The sequence below is a fragment of the Scatophagus argus genome, chromosome 20, assembly GCF_020382885.2.
Source record: "Scatophagus argus isolate fScaArg1 chromosome 20, fScaArg1.pri, whole genome shotgun sequence".
Taxonomy (NCBI): domain Eukaryota; kingdom Metazoa; phylum Chordata; class Actinopteri; family Scatophagidae; genus Scatophagus; species Scatophagus argus.
In genome coordinates, this window is record NC_058512.1 from 16,810,766 (window position 1) to 16,828,283 (window position 17,518).

At 43.7% G+C, this 17,518-nt stretch overlaps 1 protein-coding gene across 1 annotated transcript in view; it reads left to right on the forward strand.

Annotated features, from left to right (window-relative positions):
* The first annotated feature begins 1,572 nt into the window (after nucleotides 1-1,572).
* The window catches only part of LOC124052106 (serine-rich adhesin for platelets-like), a 37,358-nt gene continuing 21,412 nt past the window's right edge, over nucleotides 1,573-17,518 (forward strand). The window contains exons 1-14 of the mRNA XM_046376027.1: nucleotides 1,573-1,588; nucleotides 1,781-1,933; nucleotides 3,000-3,152; nucleotides 5,246-5,398; nucleotides 6,269-6,421; nucleotides 7,392-7,544; nucleotides 8,517-8,669; nucleotides 9,640-9,792; nucleotides 10,763-10,915; nucleotides 12,074-12,136; nucleotides 13,205-13,357; nucleotides 14,330-14,482; nucleotides 15,455-15,607; nucleotides 16,578-16,730. Coding sequence (XP_046231983.1) covers nucleotides 1,573-1,588; nucleotides 1,781-1,933; nucleotides 3,000-3,152; nucleotides 5,246-5,398; nucleotides 6,269-6,421; nucleotides 7,392-7,544; nucleotides 8,517-8,669; nucleotides 9,640-9,792; nucleotides 10,763-10,915; nucleotides 12,074-12,136; nucleotides 13,205-13,357; nucleotides 14,330-14,482; nucleotides 15,455-15,607; nucleotides 16,578-16,730 — 1,915 coding nt within the window. The remainder of the gene's footprint in view (nucleotides 1,589-1,780; nucleotides 1,934-2,999; nucleotides 3,153-5,245; nucleotides 5,399-6,268; nucleotides 6,422-7,391; nucleotides 7,545-8,516; nucleotides 8,670-9,639; nucleotides 9,793-10,762; nucleotides 10,916-12,073; nucleotides 12,137-13,204; nucleotides 13,358-14,329; nucleotides 14,483-15,454; nucleotides 15,608-16,577; nucleotides 16,731-17,518) is intronic.

The window sequence follows — 17,518 nt, forward strand, 5'->3', positions numbered from 1 at the left end:
AATATACATTCATTTAATATATATCAGCCATAGTTACAATTTTGTTTTCAGGATTCGGATTTGTTAAAAAGTCTGCTGTAACACTAGCAGCTCTGTGAGACTGTATTTAAGCACCCCACTGTGCTTTGAGTTAAGTCACACCAGCATGCTGACATGTTCACAATGACAATGCTCCAAACAAGATCATTTGTAGGTTACCATGTTGATAAACCCTAACTTAGTGTTACTGGGAGAACATAGCATGTTTGGATGCTAAAATTTGCTGAAAGTTCAGAACACAAAGTACACGTGAGTCTGAAGGGGATGTCATTACTTTTTCACGTATTTGGTCAGCTTGGTAAGATAGTCATTATACTTTCATTAGTTATACCAAGATCTTCAACATTGTAATTAATATACATCTTTTGATTTTGCAGGGCTGATTTTCTGCTGTCCATCAACAGGACATACGACAGATCCAACTGTCTCATCAACTCCATCATCAGAAAGAACATCATTTTCAAGTGAACCACCAAATTCTCCTCCCATACATGCTGATCATTTGAAATATCCCTTTGGATGTTTCCCTCTTTTATTAGTTTTATAAATGGAATCATGGTCGATATAATTTGGCCTCTTTGATAAAAAATAGCAAAAAAACTAATGTCAAAGTGAAAACATTTTTCGACAAAGTAATGTCAAATAATAAAAAAAATCTACAAAGTAAAGTAAGTAATGGCGTTTCTTCACCTCCTTCAAGTCAGTATTTAGTAGATGCATCTTGGGTGCACATCTGGGCACTGCAGTTTTTCCCCACTCTTCATTGCAAGACAACTCCAGGCCATTCCAACACTTTGTTGTCTTTAAACCATTTTTGTGTAGCTTACGCTGTATGCTTCGGGTTATTGTCTTGCTAGAAAATAAATCTCTCCCAGCTCGGAGTTCTGTTGCACACTGAAACAGATTGTCCTCCAGGATTTCTCATATTTTGCTGTACGCACTTTACCCTCTACCTTTACAAGCCTTCCACGACCTGCTGCCGAGAAGCATCCCCACAGCATAATGCTGCCACAGCCATGCTTCATGGTGGGGGTGGTGTGTTTATGGTGATGTGCAATGTTTCATGTCCACCAAACATCACATCTAGTCTAATGGTGAGAAAGCTTCATTTTGGTCTCACCAGACCAAAGAACCTTCTTCCAGTTGACCTTGAAGTGTCCCACATGCCTTCAGGCAAACTCTAGTTGAGATTTAACACAAGCTTTCTTCAACCGTGGCTTTCTCCCATAAAGCTTTGACTGGTGAAGAACCTGGGATATAATTTGCAGTCTGTCTCATCTCAGCTGCTGAAGCTTTTAATAATTCTGAGCACCTGACAACTCTCACATTCCTAAAACACTATAAAAAAATCAACATTTTAGGCATTAATAAAATCATTTATTTGGTCAGTGCATAGTCTGTCTTGAGCTTCAAACATATTCAAACCGAAATTCATTTCACAATGTATGAGACGTTTGATCAAGATTCTGGAGATGGTTCTGTGTTTCAGTTAGAAATTTGGAATCAACGACCTGTGAAACTCAACTGTGCACTATGTTTGTCCAGTCAGGTGTGGGAAGTATTTACACTAATGATGGATTCTGAGTCTGAAACAAACATTTAAAAGTATTTTAATTATTAATTAATTATTTATATTGTATTTTTTAAATATCATGAGAATACAATGTCTAAAGTTTTTTTGCATATACACATGGAACACCATAAACCACCTCCTTGTTGTATTTTTCTACTATATCCCCAGCTACCACAGCCAAGCCCACAAGCTCTGGTTCAGGGTCTGACCCAACATCTGTGACCCAGTCCACGCAAGCCGGCATCGCAACCACCATAGCTAGCAGCATCAACAGCAGCTCTTTGAACAATGAAACTGTCTCTGCCCTCCATACTCCCCCAGGTAAGTGGTCAAGGCCAAAAGACTTCTGACTGACAAGTCTGAGAGTCTACATTCTTGCTAGGCAGCTCTGTAAGGCTGTACTAGCCACAGAGATTCTTTGGCTAATTGGCAGTTCCAGTGCAGGCCACTCCAAGACTTCGTTGTGTAGCTTACGCTGTATGCTTCGGGTTATTGTCTTGCTAGAAAATAAATCTCTCCCAGCTCGGAGTTCTGTTGCACACTGAAACAGATTGTCCTCCAGGATTTCTCATATTTTGCTGTACGCACTTTACCCTCTACCTTTACAAGCCTTCCACGACCTGCTGCCGAGAAGCATCCCCACAGCATAATGCTGCCACAGCCATGCTTCATGGTGGGGGTGGTGTGTTTATGGTGATGTGCAGTGTTTCATGTCCACCAAACATCACATCTAGTGTAATGGTGAGAAAGCTGCATTTTGGTCTCACCAGACCAAAGAACCTTCTTCCAGTTGACCTTGAAGTGTCCCACATGCCTTCAGGCAAACTCTAGTTGAGATTTAACACAAGCTTTCTTCAACCGTGGCTTTCTCCCATAAAGCTTTGACTGGTGAAGAACCTGGGATATAATTTGCAGTCTGTCTCATCTCAGCTGCTGAAGCTTTTAATAATTCTGAGCACCTGACAACTCTCACATTCCTAAAACACTATAAAAAATCAACATTTTAGACATTAATAAAATCATTTATTTGGTCAGTGCATAGTCTGTCTTGAGCTTCAAACATATTCAAACCGAAATTCATTTCACAATGTATGAGACATTTGATCAAGATTCTGGAGATGGTTCTGTGTTTCAGTTAGAAATTTGGAATCAACGACCTGTGAAACTCAACTGTGCACTATGTTTGTCCAGTCAGGTGTGGGAAGTATTTACACTAATGATGGATTCTGAGTCTGAAACAAACATTTAAAAGTATTTTAATTATTAATTAATTATTTATATTGTATTTTTTAAATATCATGAGAATACAATGTCTAAAGTTTTTTTGCATATACACATGGAACACCATAAACCACCTCCTTGTTGTATTTTTCTACTATATCCCCAGCTACCACAGCCAAGCCCACAAGCTCTGGTTCAGGGTCTGACCCAACATCTGTGACCCAGTCCACGCAAGCCGGCATCGCAACCACCAAAACTAGCAGCATCAACAGCAGCTCTTTGAACAATGAAACTGTCTCTGCCCTCCATACTCCCCCAGGTAAGTGGTCAAGGCCAAAAGACTTCTGACTGACAAGTCTGAGAGTCTACATTCTTGCTAGGCAGCTCTGTAAGGCTGTACTAGCCACAGAGATTCTTTGACTAAATGGCAGTTCCAGTGCAGGCCACTCCAAGACTTCGTTGTGTAGCTTACGCTGTATGCTTCGGGTTATTGTCTTGCTAGAAAATAAATCTCTCCCAGCTCGGAGTTCTGTTGCACACTGAAACAGATTGTCCTCCAGGATTTCTCATATTTTGCTGTACGCACTTTACCCTCTACCTTTACAAGCCTTCCACGACCTGCTGCCGAGAAGCATCCCCACAGCATAATGCTGCCACAGCCATGCTTCATGGTGGGGGTGGTGTGTTTATGGTGATGTGCAGTGTTTCATGTCCACCAAACATCACATCTAGTCTAATGGTGAGAAAGCTCCATTTTGGTCTCACCAGACCAAAGAACCTTCTTCCAGCTGACCTTGAAGTGTCCCACATGCCTTCAGGCAAACTCTAGTTGAGATTTAACACAAGCTTTCTTCAACCGTGGCTTTCTCCCATAAAGCTTTGACTGGTGAAGAACCTGGGATATAATTTGCAGAGTCTGTCTCATCTCAGCTGCTGAAGCTTTTAATAATTCTGAGCACTCACAGGTGTCTTGGTGGCCTCCCTCACGAGTCTCCTTCTTGCATGGACACTCAATTTATGAGGATGGCCTGCTCTATACAGATTTACACATATACCATATTTTTAACTGAACTGCAAGGGATGCCAAATGGAGTGTCAGCATGTTAACAGGTTTGCAGCAACAATGTGAACATGCTGAAATTTAGCAAGTACAATTTACGTAATATCAGGTTAGCATGTTAGCATGCAAACATTTGGTATTTAGCACAACAGCACCAAAACCAATTATACATGAGGTGTAATCGATCTTAATTAGTCACTTTCTCATTTTATTCTTCTGCTATATCCCCAGCTACCACAGCGAAGCCCACAAGCTCTGGTTCAGGGTCTGACCCAACATCTGTGACCCAGTCCACGCAAGCCAGCATCGCAACCACCATATCTAGCAGCATCAACAGCAGCTCTTTGAACAATGAAACTGTCTCTGTCCTCCATACTCGCCCAGGTAAGTGGTGAAGGCCAAAAGACTTCTGACTGACAAGTCTGAGAGTCTACATTCTTGCTAGGCAGCTCTGTAAGGCTGTACTAGCCACAGAGATTCTTTGACTAAATGGCAGTTCCAGTGCAGGCCACTCCAAGACTTCGTTGTGTAGCTTACGCTGTATGCTTCGGGTTATTGTCTTGCTAGAAAATAAATCTCTCCCAGCTCGGAGTTCTGTTGCACACTGAAACAGATTGTCCTCCAGGATTTCTCATATTTTGCTGTACGCACTTTACCCTCTACCTTTACAAGCCTTCCACGACCTGCTGCCGAGAAGCATCCCCACAGCATAATGCTGCCACAGCCATGCTTCATGGTGGGGGTGGTGTGTTTATGGTGATGTGCAGTGTTTCATGTCCACCAAACATCACATCTAGTCTAATGGTGAGAAAGCTCCATTTTGGTCTCACCAGACCAAAGAACCTTCTTCCAGCTGACCTTGAAGTGTCCCACATGCCTTCAGGCAAACTCTAGTTGAGATTTAACACAAGCTTTCTTCAACCGTGGCTTTCTTCCATAAAGATTTGACTGGTGAAGAACCTGGGATATAATTTGCAGTGTCTCATCTCAGCTGCTGAAGCTTTTAATAATTCTGAGCACTCACAGGTGTCTTGGTGGCCTCCCTCACGAGTCTCCTTCTTGCATGGACACTCAATTTATGAGGATGGCCTGCTCTATACAGATTTACACATATACCATATTTTTAACTGAACTGCAAGGGATGCCAAATGGAGTGTCAGCATGTTAACAGGCTTGCAGCAACAATGTGAACATGCTGAAATTTAGCAAGTACAATTTACGTAATATCAGGTTAGCATGTTAGCATGCAAACATTTGGTATTTAGCACAACAGCACCAAAACCAATTATACATGAGGTGTAATCGATCTTAATTAGTCACCTTCTCATTTTATTCTTCTGCTATATCCCCAGCTACCACAGCCAAGCCCACAAGCTCTGGTTCAGGGTCTGACCCAACATCTGTGACCCAGTCCACGCAAGCCGGCATCGCAACCACCAAAACTAGCAGCATCAACAGCAGCTCTTTGAACAATGAAACTGTCTCTGCCCTCCATACTCCCCCAGGTAAGTGGTCAAGGCCAAAAGACTTCTGACTGACAAGTCTGAGAGTCTACATTCTTGCTAGGCAGCTCTGTAAGGCTGTACTACTAACTAACTAACTAACTCGGAGTTCTGTTGCACACTGAAACAGATTGTCCTCCAGGATTTCTCATATTTTGCTGTACGCACTTTACCCTCTACCTTTACAAGCCTTCCACGACCTGCTGCCGAGAAGCATCCCCACAGCATAATGCTGCCACAGCCATGCTTCATGGTGGGGGTGGTGTGTTTATGGTGATGTGCAGTGTTTCATGTCCACCAAACATCACATCTAGTCTAATGGTGAGAAAGCTCCATTTTGGTCTCACCAGACCAAAGAACCTTCTTCCAGCTGACCTTGAAGTGTCCCACATGCCTTCAGGCAAACTCTAGTTGAGATTTAACACAAGCTTTCTTCAACCGTGGCTTTCTCCCATAAAGCTTTGACTGGTGAAGAACCTGGGATATAATTTGCAGAGTCTGTCTCATCTCAGCTGCTGAAGCTTTTAATAATTCTGAGCACTCACAGGTGTCTTGGTGGCCTCCCTCACGAGTCTCCTTCTTGCATGGACACTCAATTTATGAGGATGGCCTGCTCTATACAGATTTACACATATACCATATTTTTAACTGAACTGCAAGGGATGCCAAATGGAGTGTCAGCATGTTAACAGGCTTGCAGCAACAATGTGAACATGCTGAAATTTAGCAAGTACAATTTACGTAATATCAGGTTAGCATGTTAGCATGCAAACATTTGGTATTTAGCACAACAGCACCAAAACCAATTATACATGAGGTGTAATCGATCTTAATTAGTCACCTTCTCATTTTATTCTTCTGCTATATCCCCAGCTACCACAGCCAAGCCCACAAGCTCTGGTTCAGGGTCTGACCCAACATCTGTGACCCAGTCCACGCAAGCCGGCATCGCAACCACCAAAACTAGCAGCATCAACAGCAGCTCTTTGAACAATGAAACTGTCTCTGCCCTCCATACTCCCCCAGGTAAGTGGTCAAGGCCAAAAGACTTCTGACTGACAAGTCTGAGAGTCTACATTCTTGCTAGGCAGCTCTGTTAGGCTGTACTAGCCACAGAGATTCTTTGACTAAATGGCAGTTCCAGTGCAGGCCACTCCAAGACTTCGTTGTGTAGCTTACGCTGTATGCTTCGGGTTATTGTCTTGCTAGAAAATAAATCTCTCCCAGCTCGGAGTTCTGTTGCACACTGAAACAGATTGTCCTCCAGGATTTCTCATATTTTGCTGTACGCACTTTACCCTCTACCTTTACAAGCCTTCCACGACCTGCTGCCGAGAAGCATCCCCACAGCATAATGCTGCCACAGCCATGCTTCATGGTGGGGGTGGTGTGTTTATGGTGATGTGCAGTGTTTCATGTCCACCAAACATCACATCTAGTCTAATGGTGAGAAAGCTCCATTTTGGTCTCACCAGACCAAAGAACCTTCTTCCAGCTGACCTTGAAGTGTCCCACATGCCTTCAGGCAAACTCTAGTTGAGATTTAACACAAGCTTTCTTCAACCGTGGCTTTCTTCCATAAAGATTTGACTGGTGAAGAACCTGGGATATAATTTGCAGTCTGTCTCATCTCAGCTGCTGGAGCTTTTAATAATTCTGAGCACTCACAGGTGTCTTGGTGGCCTCCCTCACGAGTCTCCTTCTTGCATGGACACTCAATTTATGAGGATGGCCTGCTCTATACAGATTTACACATATACCATATTTTTAACTGAACTGCAAGGGATGCCAAATGGAGTGTCAGCATGTTAACAGGCTTGCAGCAACAATGTGAACATGCTGAAATTTAGCAAGTACAATTTACGTAATATCAGGTTAGCATGTTAGCATGCAAACATTTGGTATTTAGCACAACAGCACCAAAACCAATTATACATGAGGTGTAATCGATCTTAATTAGTCACCTTCTCATTTTATTCTTCTGCTATATCCCCAGCTACCACAGCCAAGCCCACAAGCTCTGGTTCAGCGTCTGACCCAACATCTGTGACCCAGTCCACGCAAGCCGGCATCGCAACCACCAAAACTAGCAGCATCAACAGCAGCTCTTTGAACAATGAAACTGTCTCTGCCCTCCATACTCCCCCAGGTAAGTGGTCAAGGCCAAAAGACTTCTGACTGACAAGTCTGAGAGTCTACATTCTTGCTAGGCAGCTCTGTAAGGCTGTACTAGCCACAGAGATTCTTTGACTAAATGGCAGTTCCAGTGCAGGCCACTCCAAGACTTCGTTGTGTAGCTTACGCTGTATGCTTCGGGTTATTGTCTTGCTAGAAAATAAATCTCTCCCAGCTCGGAGTTCTGTTGCACACTGAAACAGATTGTCCTCCAGGATTTCTCATATTTTGCTGTACGCACTTTACCCTCTACCTTTACAAGCCTTCCACGACCTGCTGCCGAGAAGCATCCCCACAGCATAATGCTGCCACAGCCATGCTTCATGGTGGGGGTGGTGTGTTTATGGTGATGTGCAGTGTTTCATGTCCACCAAACATCACATCTAGTCTAATGGTGAGAAAGCTCCATTTTGGTCTCACCAGACCAAAGAACCTTCTTCCAGCTGACCTTGAAGTGTCCCACATGCCTTCAGGCAAACTCTAGTTGAGATTTAACACAAGCTTTCTTCAACCGTGGCTTTCTCCCATAAAGCTTTGACTGGTGAAGAACCTGGGATATAATTTGCAGAGTCTGTCTCATCTCAGCTGCTGAAGCTTTTAATAATTCTGAGCACTCACAGGTGTCTTGGTGGCCTCCCTCACGAGTCTCCTTCTTGCATGGACACTCAATTTATGAGGATGGCCTGCTCTATACAGATTTACACATATACCATATTTTTAACTGAACTGCAAGGGATGCCAAATGGAGTGTCAGCATGTTAACAGGCTTGCAGCAACAATGTGAACATGCTGAAATTTAGCAAGTACAATTTACGTAATATCAGGTTAGCATGTTAGCATGCAAACATTTGGTATTTAGCACAACAGCACCAAAACCAATTATACATGAGGTGTAATCGATCTTAATTAGTCACCTTCTCATTTTATTCTTCTGCTATATCCCCAGCTACCACAGCCAAGCCCACAAGCTCTGGTTCAGGGTCTGACCCAACATCTGTGACCCAGTCCACGCAAGCCGGCATCGCAACCACCAAAACTAGCAGCATCAACAGCAGCTCTTTGAACAATGAAACTGTCTCTGCCCTCCATACTCCCCCAGGTAAGTGGTCAAGGCCAAAAGACTTCTGACTGACAAGTCTGAGAGTCTACATTCTTGCTAGGCAGCTCTGTAAGGCTGTACTAGCCACAGAGATTCTTTGACTAAATGGCAGTTCCAGTGCAGGCCACTCCAAGACTTCGTTGTGTAGCTTACGCTGTATGCTTCGGGTTATTGTCTTGCTAGAAAATAAATCTCTCCCAGCTCGGAGTTCTGTTGTACACTGAAACAGATTGTCCTCCAGGATTTCTCATATTTTGCTGTACGCACTTTACCCTCTACCTTTACAAGCCTTCCACGACCTGCTGCCGAGAAGCATCCCCACAGCATAATGCTGCCACAGCCATGCTTCATGGTGGGGGTGGTGTGTTTATGGTGATGTGCAGTGTTTCATGTCCACCAAACATCACATCTAGTCTAATGGTGAGAAAGCTCCATTTTGGTCTCACCAGACCAAAGAACCTTCTTCCAGCTGACCTTGAAGTGTCCCACATGCCTTCAGGCAAACTCTAGTTGAGATTTAACACAAGCTTTCTTCAACCGTGGCTTTCTTCCATAAAGATTTGACTGGTGAAGAACCTGGGATATAATTTGCAGTCTGTCTCATCTCAGCTGCTGAAGCTTTTAATAATTCTGAGCACTCACAGGTGTCTTGGTGGCCTCCCTCACGAGTCTCCTTCTTGCATGGACACTCAATTTATGAGGATGGCCTGCTCTATACAGATTTACACATATACCATATTTTTAACTGAACTGCAAGGGATGCCAAATGGAGTGTCAGCATGTTAACAGGCTTGCAGCAACAATGTGAACATGCTGAAATTTAGCAAGTACAATTTACGTAATATCAGGTTAGCATGTTAGCATGCAAACATTTGGTATTTAGCACAACAGCACCAAAACCAATTATACATGAGGTGTAATCGATCTTAATTAGTCACCTTCTCATTTTATTCTTCTGCTATATCCCCAGCTACCACAGCCAAGCCCACAAGCTCTGGTTCAGGGTCTGACCCAACATCTGTGACCCAGTCCACGCAAGCCGGCATCGCAACCACCAAAACTAGCAGCATCAACAGCAGCTCTTTGAACAATGAAACTGTCTCTGCCCTCCATACTCCCCCAGGTAAGTGGTCAAGGCCAAAAGACTTCTGACTGACAAGTCTGAGAGTCTACATTCTTGCTAGGCAGCTCTGTAAGGCTGTACTAGCCACAGAGATTCTTTGACTAAATGGCAGTTCCAGTGCAGGCCACTCCAAGACTTCGTTGTGTAGCTTACGCTGTATGCTTCGGGTTATTGTCTTGCTAGAAAATAAATCTCTCCCAGCTCGGAGTTCTGTTGCACACTGAAACAGATTGTCCTCCAGGATTTCTCATATTTTGCTGTACGCACTTTACCCTCTACCTTTACAAGCCTTCCACGACCTGCTGCCGAGAAGCATCCCCACAGCATAATGCTGCCACAGCCATGCTTCATGGTGGGGGTGGTGTGTTTATGGTGATGTGCAGTGTTTCATGTCCACCAAACATCACATCTAGTCTAATGGTGAGAAAGCTCCATTTTGGTCTCACCAGACCAAAGAACCTTCTTCCAGTTGACCTTGAAGTGTCCCACATGCCTTCAGGCAAACTCTAGTTGAGATTTAACACAAGCTTTCTTCAACCGTGGCTTTCTTCCATAAAGATTTGACTGGTGAAGAACCTGGGATATAATTTGCAGTCTGTCTCATCTCAGCTGCTGAAGCTTTTAATAATTCTGAGCACTCACAGGTGTCTTGGTGGCCTCCCTCACGAGTCTCCTTCTTGCATGGACACTCAATTTATGAGGATGGCCTGCTCTATACAGATTTACACATATACCATATTTTTAACTGAACTGCAAGGGATGCCAAATGGAGTGTCAGCATGTTAACAGGCTTGCAGCAACAATGTGAACATGCTGAAATTTAGCAAGTACAATTTACGTAATATCAGGTTAGCATGTTAGCATGCAAACATTTGGTATTTAGCACAACAGCACCAAAACCAATTATACATGAGGTGTAATCGATCTTAATTAGTCACCTTCTCATTTTATTCTTCTGCTATATCCCCAGCTACCACAGCCAAGCCCACAAGCTCTGGTTCAGGGTCTGACCCAACATCTGTGACCCAGTCCACGCAAGCCGGCATCGCAACCACCAAAACTAGCAGCATCAACAGCAGCTCTTTGAACAATGAAACTGTCTCTGCCCTCCATACTCCCCCAGGTAAGTGGTCAAGGCCAAAAGACTTCTGACTGACAAGTCTGAGAGTCTACATTCTTGCTAGGCAGCTCTGTAAGGCTGTACTAGCCACAGAGATTCTTTGACTAAATGGCAGTTCCAGTGCAGGCCACTCCAAGACTTCGTTGTGTAGCTTACGCTGTATGCTTCGGGTTATTGTCTTGCTAGAAAATAAATCTCTCCCAGCTCGGAGTTCTGTTGCACACTGAAACAGATTGTCCTCCAGGATTTCTCATATTTTGCTGTACGCACTTTACCCTCTACCTTTACAAGCCTTCCACGACCTGCTGCCGAGAAGCATCCCCACAGCATAATGCTGCCACAGCCATGCTTCATGGTGGGGGTGGTGTGTTTATGGTGATGTGCAGTGTTTCATGTCCACCAAACATCACATCTAGTCTAATGGTGAGAAAGCTCCATTTTGGTCTCACCAGACCAAAGAACCTTCTTCCAGTTGACCTTGAAGTGTCCCACATGCCTTCAGGCAAACTCTAGTTGAGATTTAACACAAGCTTTCTTCAACCGTGGCTTTCTCCCATAAAGCTTTGACTGGTGAAGAACCTGGGATATAATTTGCAGTCTGTCTCATCTCAGCTGCTGAAGCTTTTAATAATTCTGAGCACCTGACAACTCTCACATTCCTAAAACACTATAAAAAATCAACATTTTAGACATTAATAAAATCATTTATTTGGTCAGTGCATAGTCTGTCTTGAGCTTCAAACATATTCAAACCGAAATTCATTTCACAATGTATGAGACATTTGATCAAGATTCTGGAGATGGTTCTGTGTTTCAGTTAGAAATTTGGAATCAACGACCTGTGAAACTCAACTGTGCACTATGTTTGTCCAGTCAGGTGTGGGAAGTATTTACACTAATGATGGATTCTGAGTCTGAAACAAACATTTAAAAGTATTTTAATTATTAATTAATTATTTATATTGTATTTTTTAAATATCATGAGAATACAATGTCTAAAGTTTTTTTTGCATATACACATGGAACACCATAAACCACCTCCTTGTTGTATTTTTCTACTATATCCCCAGCTACCACAGCCAAGCCCACAAGCTCTGGTTCAGGGTCTGACCCAACATCTGTGACCCAGTCCACGCAAGCCGGCATCGCAACCACCATAAGCTAGCAGCATCAACAGCAGCTCTTTGAACAATGAAACTGTCTCTGCCCTCCATACTCCCCCAGGTAAGTGGTCAAGGCCAAAAGACTTCTGACTGACAAGTCTGAGAGTCTACATTCTTGCTAGGCAGCTCTGTAAGGCTGTACTAGCCACAGAGATTCTTTGACTAAATGGCAGTTCCAGTGCAGGCCACTCCAAGACTTCGTTGTGTAGCTTACGCTGTATGCTTCGGGTTATTGTCTTGCTAGAAAATAAATCTCTCCCAGCTCGGAGTTCTGTTGCACACTGAAACAGATTGTCCTCCAGGATTTCTCATATTTTGCTGTACGCACTTTACCCTCTACCTTTACAAGCCTTCCACGACCTGCTGCCGAGAAGCATCCCCACAGCATAATGCTGCCACAGCCATGCTTCATGGTGGGGGTGGTGTGTTTATGGTGATGTGCAGTGTTTCATGTCCACCAAACATCACATCTAGTCTAATGGTGAGAAAGCTCCATTTTGGTCTCACCAGACCAAAGAACCTTCTTCCAGTTGACCTTGAAGTGTCCCACATGCCTTCAGGCAAACTCTAGTTGAGATTTAACACAAGCTTTCTTCAACCGTGGCTTTCTCCCATAAAGCTTTGACTGGTGAAGAACCTGGGATATAATTTGCAGAGTCTGTCTCATCTCAGCTGCTGAAGCTTTTAATAATTCTGAGCACCTGACAACTCTCACATTCCTAAAACACTATAAAAAATCAACATTTTAGGCATTAATAAAATCATTTATTTGGTCAGTGCATAGTCTGTCTTGAGCTTCAAACATATTCAAACCGAAATTCATTTCACAATGTATGAGACATTTGATCAAGATTCTGGAGATGGTTCTGTGTTTCAGTTAGAAATTTGGAATCAACGACCTGTGAAACTCAACTGTGCACTATGTTTGTCCAGTCAGGTGTGGGAAGTATTTACACTAATGATGGATTCTGAGTCTGAAACAAACATTTAAAAGTATTTTAATTATTAATTAATTATTTATATTGTATTTTTTAAATATCATGAGAATACAATGTCTAAAGTTTTTTTGCATATACACATGGAACACCATAAACCACCTCCTTGTTGTATTTTTCTACTATATCCCCAGCTACCACAGCCAAGCCCACAAGCTCTGGTTCAGGGTCTGACCCAACATCTGTGACCCAGTCCACGCAAGCCGGCATCGCAACCACCATAGCTAGCAGCATCAACAGCAGCTCTTTGAACAATGAAACTGTCTCTGTCCTCCATACTCCCCCAGGTAAGTGGTCAAGGCCAAAAGACTTCTGACTGACAAGTCTGAGAGTCTACATTCTTGCTAGGCAGCTCTGTAAGGCTGTACTAGCCACAGAGATTCTTTGGCTAATTGGCAGTTCCAGTGCAGGCCACTCCAAGACTTCGTTGTGTAGCTTACGCTGTATGCTTCGGGTTATTGTCTTGCTAGAAAATAAATCTCTCCCAGCTCGGAGTTCTGTTGCACACTGAAACAGATTGTCCTCCAGGATTTCTCATATTTTGCTGTACGCACTTTACCCTCTACCTTTACAAGCCTTCCACGACCTGCTGCCGAGAAGCATCCCCACAGCATAATGCTGCCACAGCCATGCTTCATGGTGGGGGTGGTGTGTTTATGGTGATGTGCAGTGTTTCATGTCCACCAAACATCACATCTAGTCTAATGGTGAGAAAGCTCCATTTTGGTCTCATCAGACCAAAGAACCTTCTTCCAGTTGACCTTGAAGTGTCCCACATGCCTTCAGGCAAACTCTAGTTGAGATTTAACACAAGCTTTCTTCAACCGTGGCTTTCTCCCATAAAGCTTTGACTGGTGAAGAACCTGGGATATAATTTGCAGAGTCTGTCTCATCTCAGCTGCTGAAGCTTTTAATAATTCTGAGCACTCACAGGTGTCTTGGTGGCCTCCCTCACGAGTCTCCTTCTTGCATGGACACTCAATTTATGAGGATGGCCTGCTCTATACAGATTTACACATATACCATATTTTTAACTGAACTGCAAGGGATGCCAAATGGAGTGTCAGCATGTTAACAGGTTTGCAGCAACAATGTGAACATGCGGAAATTTAGCAAGTACAATTTACGTTATATCAGGTTAGCATGTTAGCATGCAAACATTTGGTATTTAGCACAACAGCACCAAAACCAATTATACATGAGGTGTAATCGATCTTAATTAGTCACCTTCTCATTTTATTCTTCTGCTATATCCCCAGCTACCACAGCCAAGCCCACAAGCTCTGGTTCAGGGTCTGACCCAACATCTGTGACCCAGTCCACGCAAGCCGGCATCGCAACCACCAAAACTAGCAGCATCAACAGCAGCTCTTTGAACAATGAAACTGTCTCTGCCCTCCATACTCCCCCAGGTAAGTGGTCAAGGCCAAAAGACTTCTGACTGACAAGTCTGAGAGTCTACATTCTTGCTAGGCAGCTCTGTAAGGCTGTACTAGCCACAGAGATTCTTTGGCTAATTGGCAGTTCCAGTGCAGGCCACTCCAAGACTTCGTTGTGTAGCTTACGCTGTATGCTTCGGGTTATTGTCTTGCTAGAAAATAAATCTCTCCCAGCTCGGAGTTCTGTTGTACACTGAAACAGATTGTCCTTCAGGATTTCTCATATTTTGCTGTACGCACTTTACCCTCTACCTTTACAAGCCTTCCACGACCTGCTGCCGAGAAGCATCCCCACAGCATAATGCTGCCACAGCCATGCTTCATGGTGGGGGTGGTGTGTTTATGGTGATGTGCAGTGTTTCATGTCCACCAAACATCACATCTAGTCTAATGGTGAGAAAGCTCCATTTTGGTCTCATCAGACCAAAGAACCTTCTTCCAGTTGACCTTGAAGTGTCCCACATGCCTTCAGGCAAACTCTAGTTGAGATTTAACACAAGCTTTCTTCAACCGTGGCTTTCTCCCATAAAGCTTTGACTGGTGAAGAACCTGGGATATAATTTGCACAGTCTGTCTCATCTCAGCTGCTGAAGCTTTTAATAATTCTGAGCACTCACAGGTGTCTTGGTGGCCTCCCTCACGAGTCTCCTTCTTGCATGGACACTCAATTTATGAGGATGGCCTGCTCTATACAGATTTACACATATACCATATTTTTAACTGAACTGCAAGGGATGCCAAATGGAGTGTCAGCATGTTAACAGGTTTGCAGCAACAATGTGAACATGCTGAAATTTAGCAAGTACAATTTACGTAATATCAGGTTAGCATGTTAGCATGCAAACATTTGGTATTTAGCACAACAGCACCAAAACCAATTATACATGAGGTGTAATCGATCTTAATTAGTCACCTTCTCATTTTATTCTTCTGCTATATCCCCAGCTACCACAGCCAAGCCCACAAGCTCTGGTTCAGGGTCTGACCCAACATCTGTGACCCAGTCCACGCAAGCCGGCATCGCAACCACCAAAACTAGCAGCATCAACAGCAGCTCTTTGAACAATGAAACTGTCTCTGCCCTCCATACTCCCCCAGGTAAGTGGTCAAGGCCAAAAGACTTCTGACTGACAAGTCTGAGAGTCTACATTCTTGCTAGGCAGCTCTGTAAGGCTGTACTAGCCACAGAGATTCTTTGGCTAATTGGCAGTTCCAGTGCAGGCCACTCCAAGACTTCGTTGTGTAGCTTACGCTGTATGCTTCGGGTTATTGTCTTGCTAGAAAATAAATCTCCACCAGCTCGGAGTTCTGTTGTACACTGAAACAGATTGTCCTCCAGGATTTCTCATATTTTGCTGTACGCACTTTACCCTCTACCTTTACAAGCCTTCCACGACCTGCTGCCGAGAAGCATCCCCACAGCATAATGCTGCCACAGCCATGCTTCATGGTGGGGGTGGTGTGTTTATGGTGATGTGCAGTGTTTCATGTCCACCAAACATCACATCTAGTCTAATGGTGAGAAAGCTCCATTTTGGTCTCACCAGACCAAAGAACCTTCTTCCAGTTGACCTTGAAGTGTCCCACATGCCTTCAGGCAAACTCTAGTTGAGATTTAACACAAGCTTTCTTCAACCGTGGCTTTCTTCCATAAAGATTTGACTGGTGAAGAACCTGGGATATAATTTGCAGTCTGTCTCATCTCAGCTGCTGAAGCTTTTAATAATTCTGAGCACTCACAGGTGTCTTGGTGGCCTCCCTCACGAGTCTCCTTCTTGCATGGACACTCAATTTATGAGGATGGCCTGCTCTATACAGATTTACACATATACCATATTTTTAACTGAACTGCAAGGGATGCCAAATGGAGTGTCAGCATGTTAACAGGTTTACAGCAACAATGTGAACATGCTGAAATTTAGCAAGTACAATTTACGTAATATCAGGTTAGCATGTTAGCATGCAAACATTTGGTATTTAGCACAACAGCACCAAAACCAATTATACATGAGGTGTAATCGATCTTAATTAGTCACCTTCTCATTTTATTCTTCTGCTATATCCCCAGCTACCACAGCCAAGCCCACAAGCTCTGGTTCAGGGTCTGACCCAACATCTGTGACCCAGTCCACGCAAGCCGGCATCGCAACCACCAAAACTAGCAGCATCAACAGCAGCTCTTTGAACAATGAAACTGTCTCTGCCCTCCATACTCCCCCAGGTAAGTGGTCAAGGCCAAAAGACTTCTGACTGACAAGTCTGAGAGTCTACATTCTTGCTAGGCAGCTCTGTAAGGCTGTACTAGCCACAGAGATTCTTTGGCTAATTGGCAGTTCCAGTGCAGGCCACTCCAAGACTTCGTTGTGTAGCTTACGCTGTATGCTTCGGGTTATTGTCTTGCTAGAAAATAAATCTCTCCCAGCTCGGAGTTCTGTTGTACACTGAAACAGATTGTCCTCCAGGATTTCTCATATTTTGCTGTACGCACTTTACCCTCTACCTTTACAAGCCTTCCACGACCTGCTGCCGAGAAGCATCCCCACAGCATAATGCTGCCACAGCCATGCTTCATGGTGGGGGTGGTGTGTTTATGGTGATGTGCAGTGTTTCATGTCCACCAAACATCACATCTAGTCTAATGGTGAGAAAGCTCCATTTTGGTCTCACCAGACCAAAGAACCTTCTTCCAGTTGACCTTGAAGTGTCCCACATGCCTTCAGGCAAACTCTAGTTGAGATTTAACACAAGCTTTCTTCAACCGTGGCTTTCTTCCATAAAGATTTGACTGGTGAAGAACCTGGGATATAATTTGCAGTCTGTCTCATCTCAGCTGCTGAAGCTTTTAATAGTTCTGAGCACTCACAGGTGTCTTGGTGGCCTCCCTCACGAGTCTCCTTCTTGCATGGACACTCAATTTATGAGGATGGCCTGCTCTATACAGATTTACACATATACCATATTTTTAACTGAACTGCAAGGGATGCCAAATGGAGTGTCAGCATGTTAACA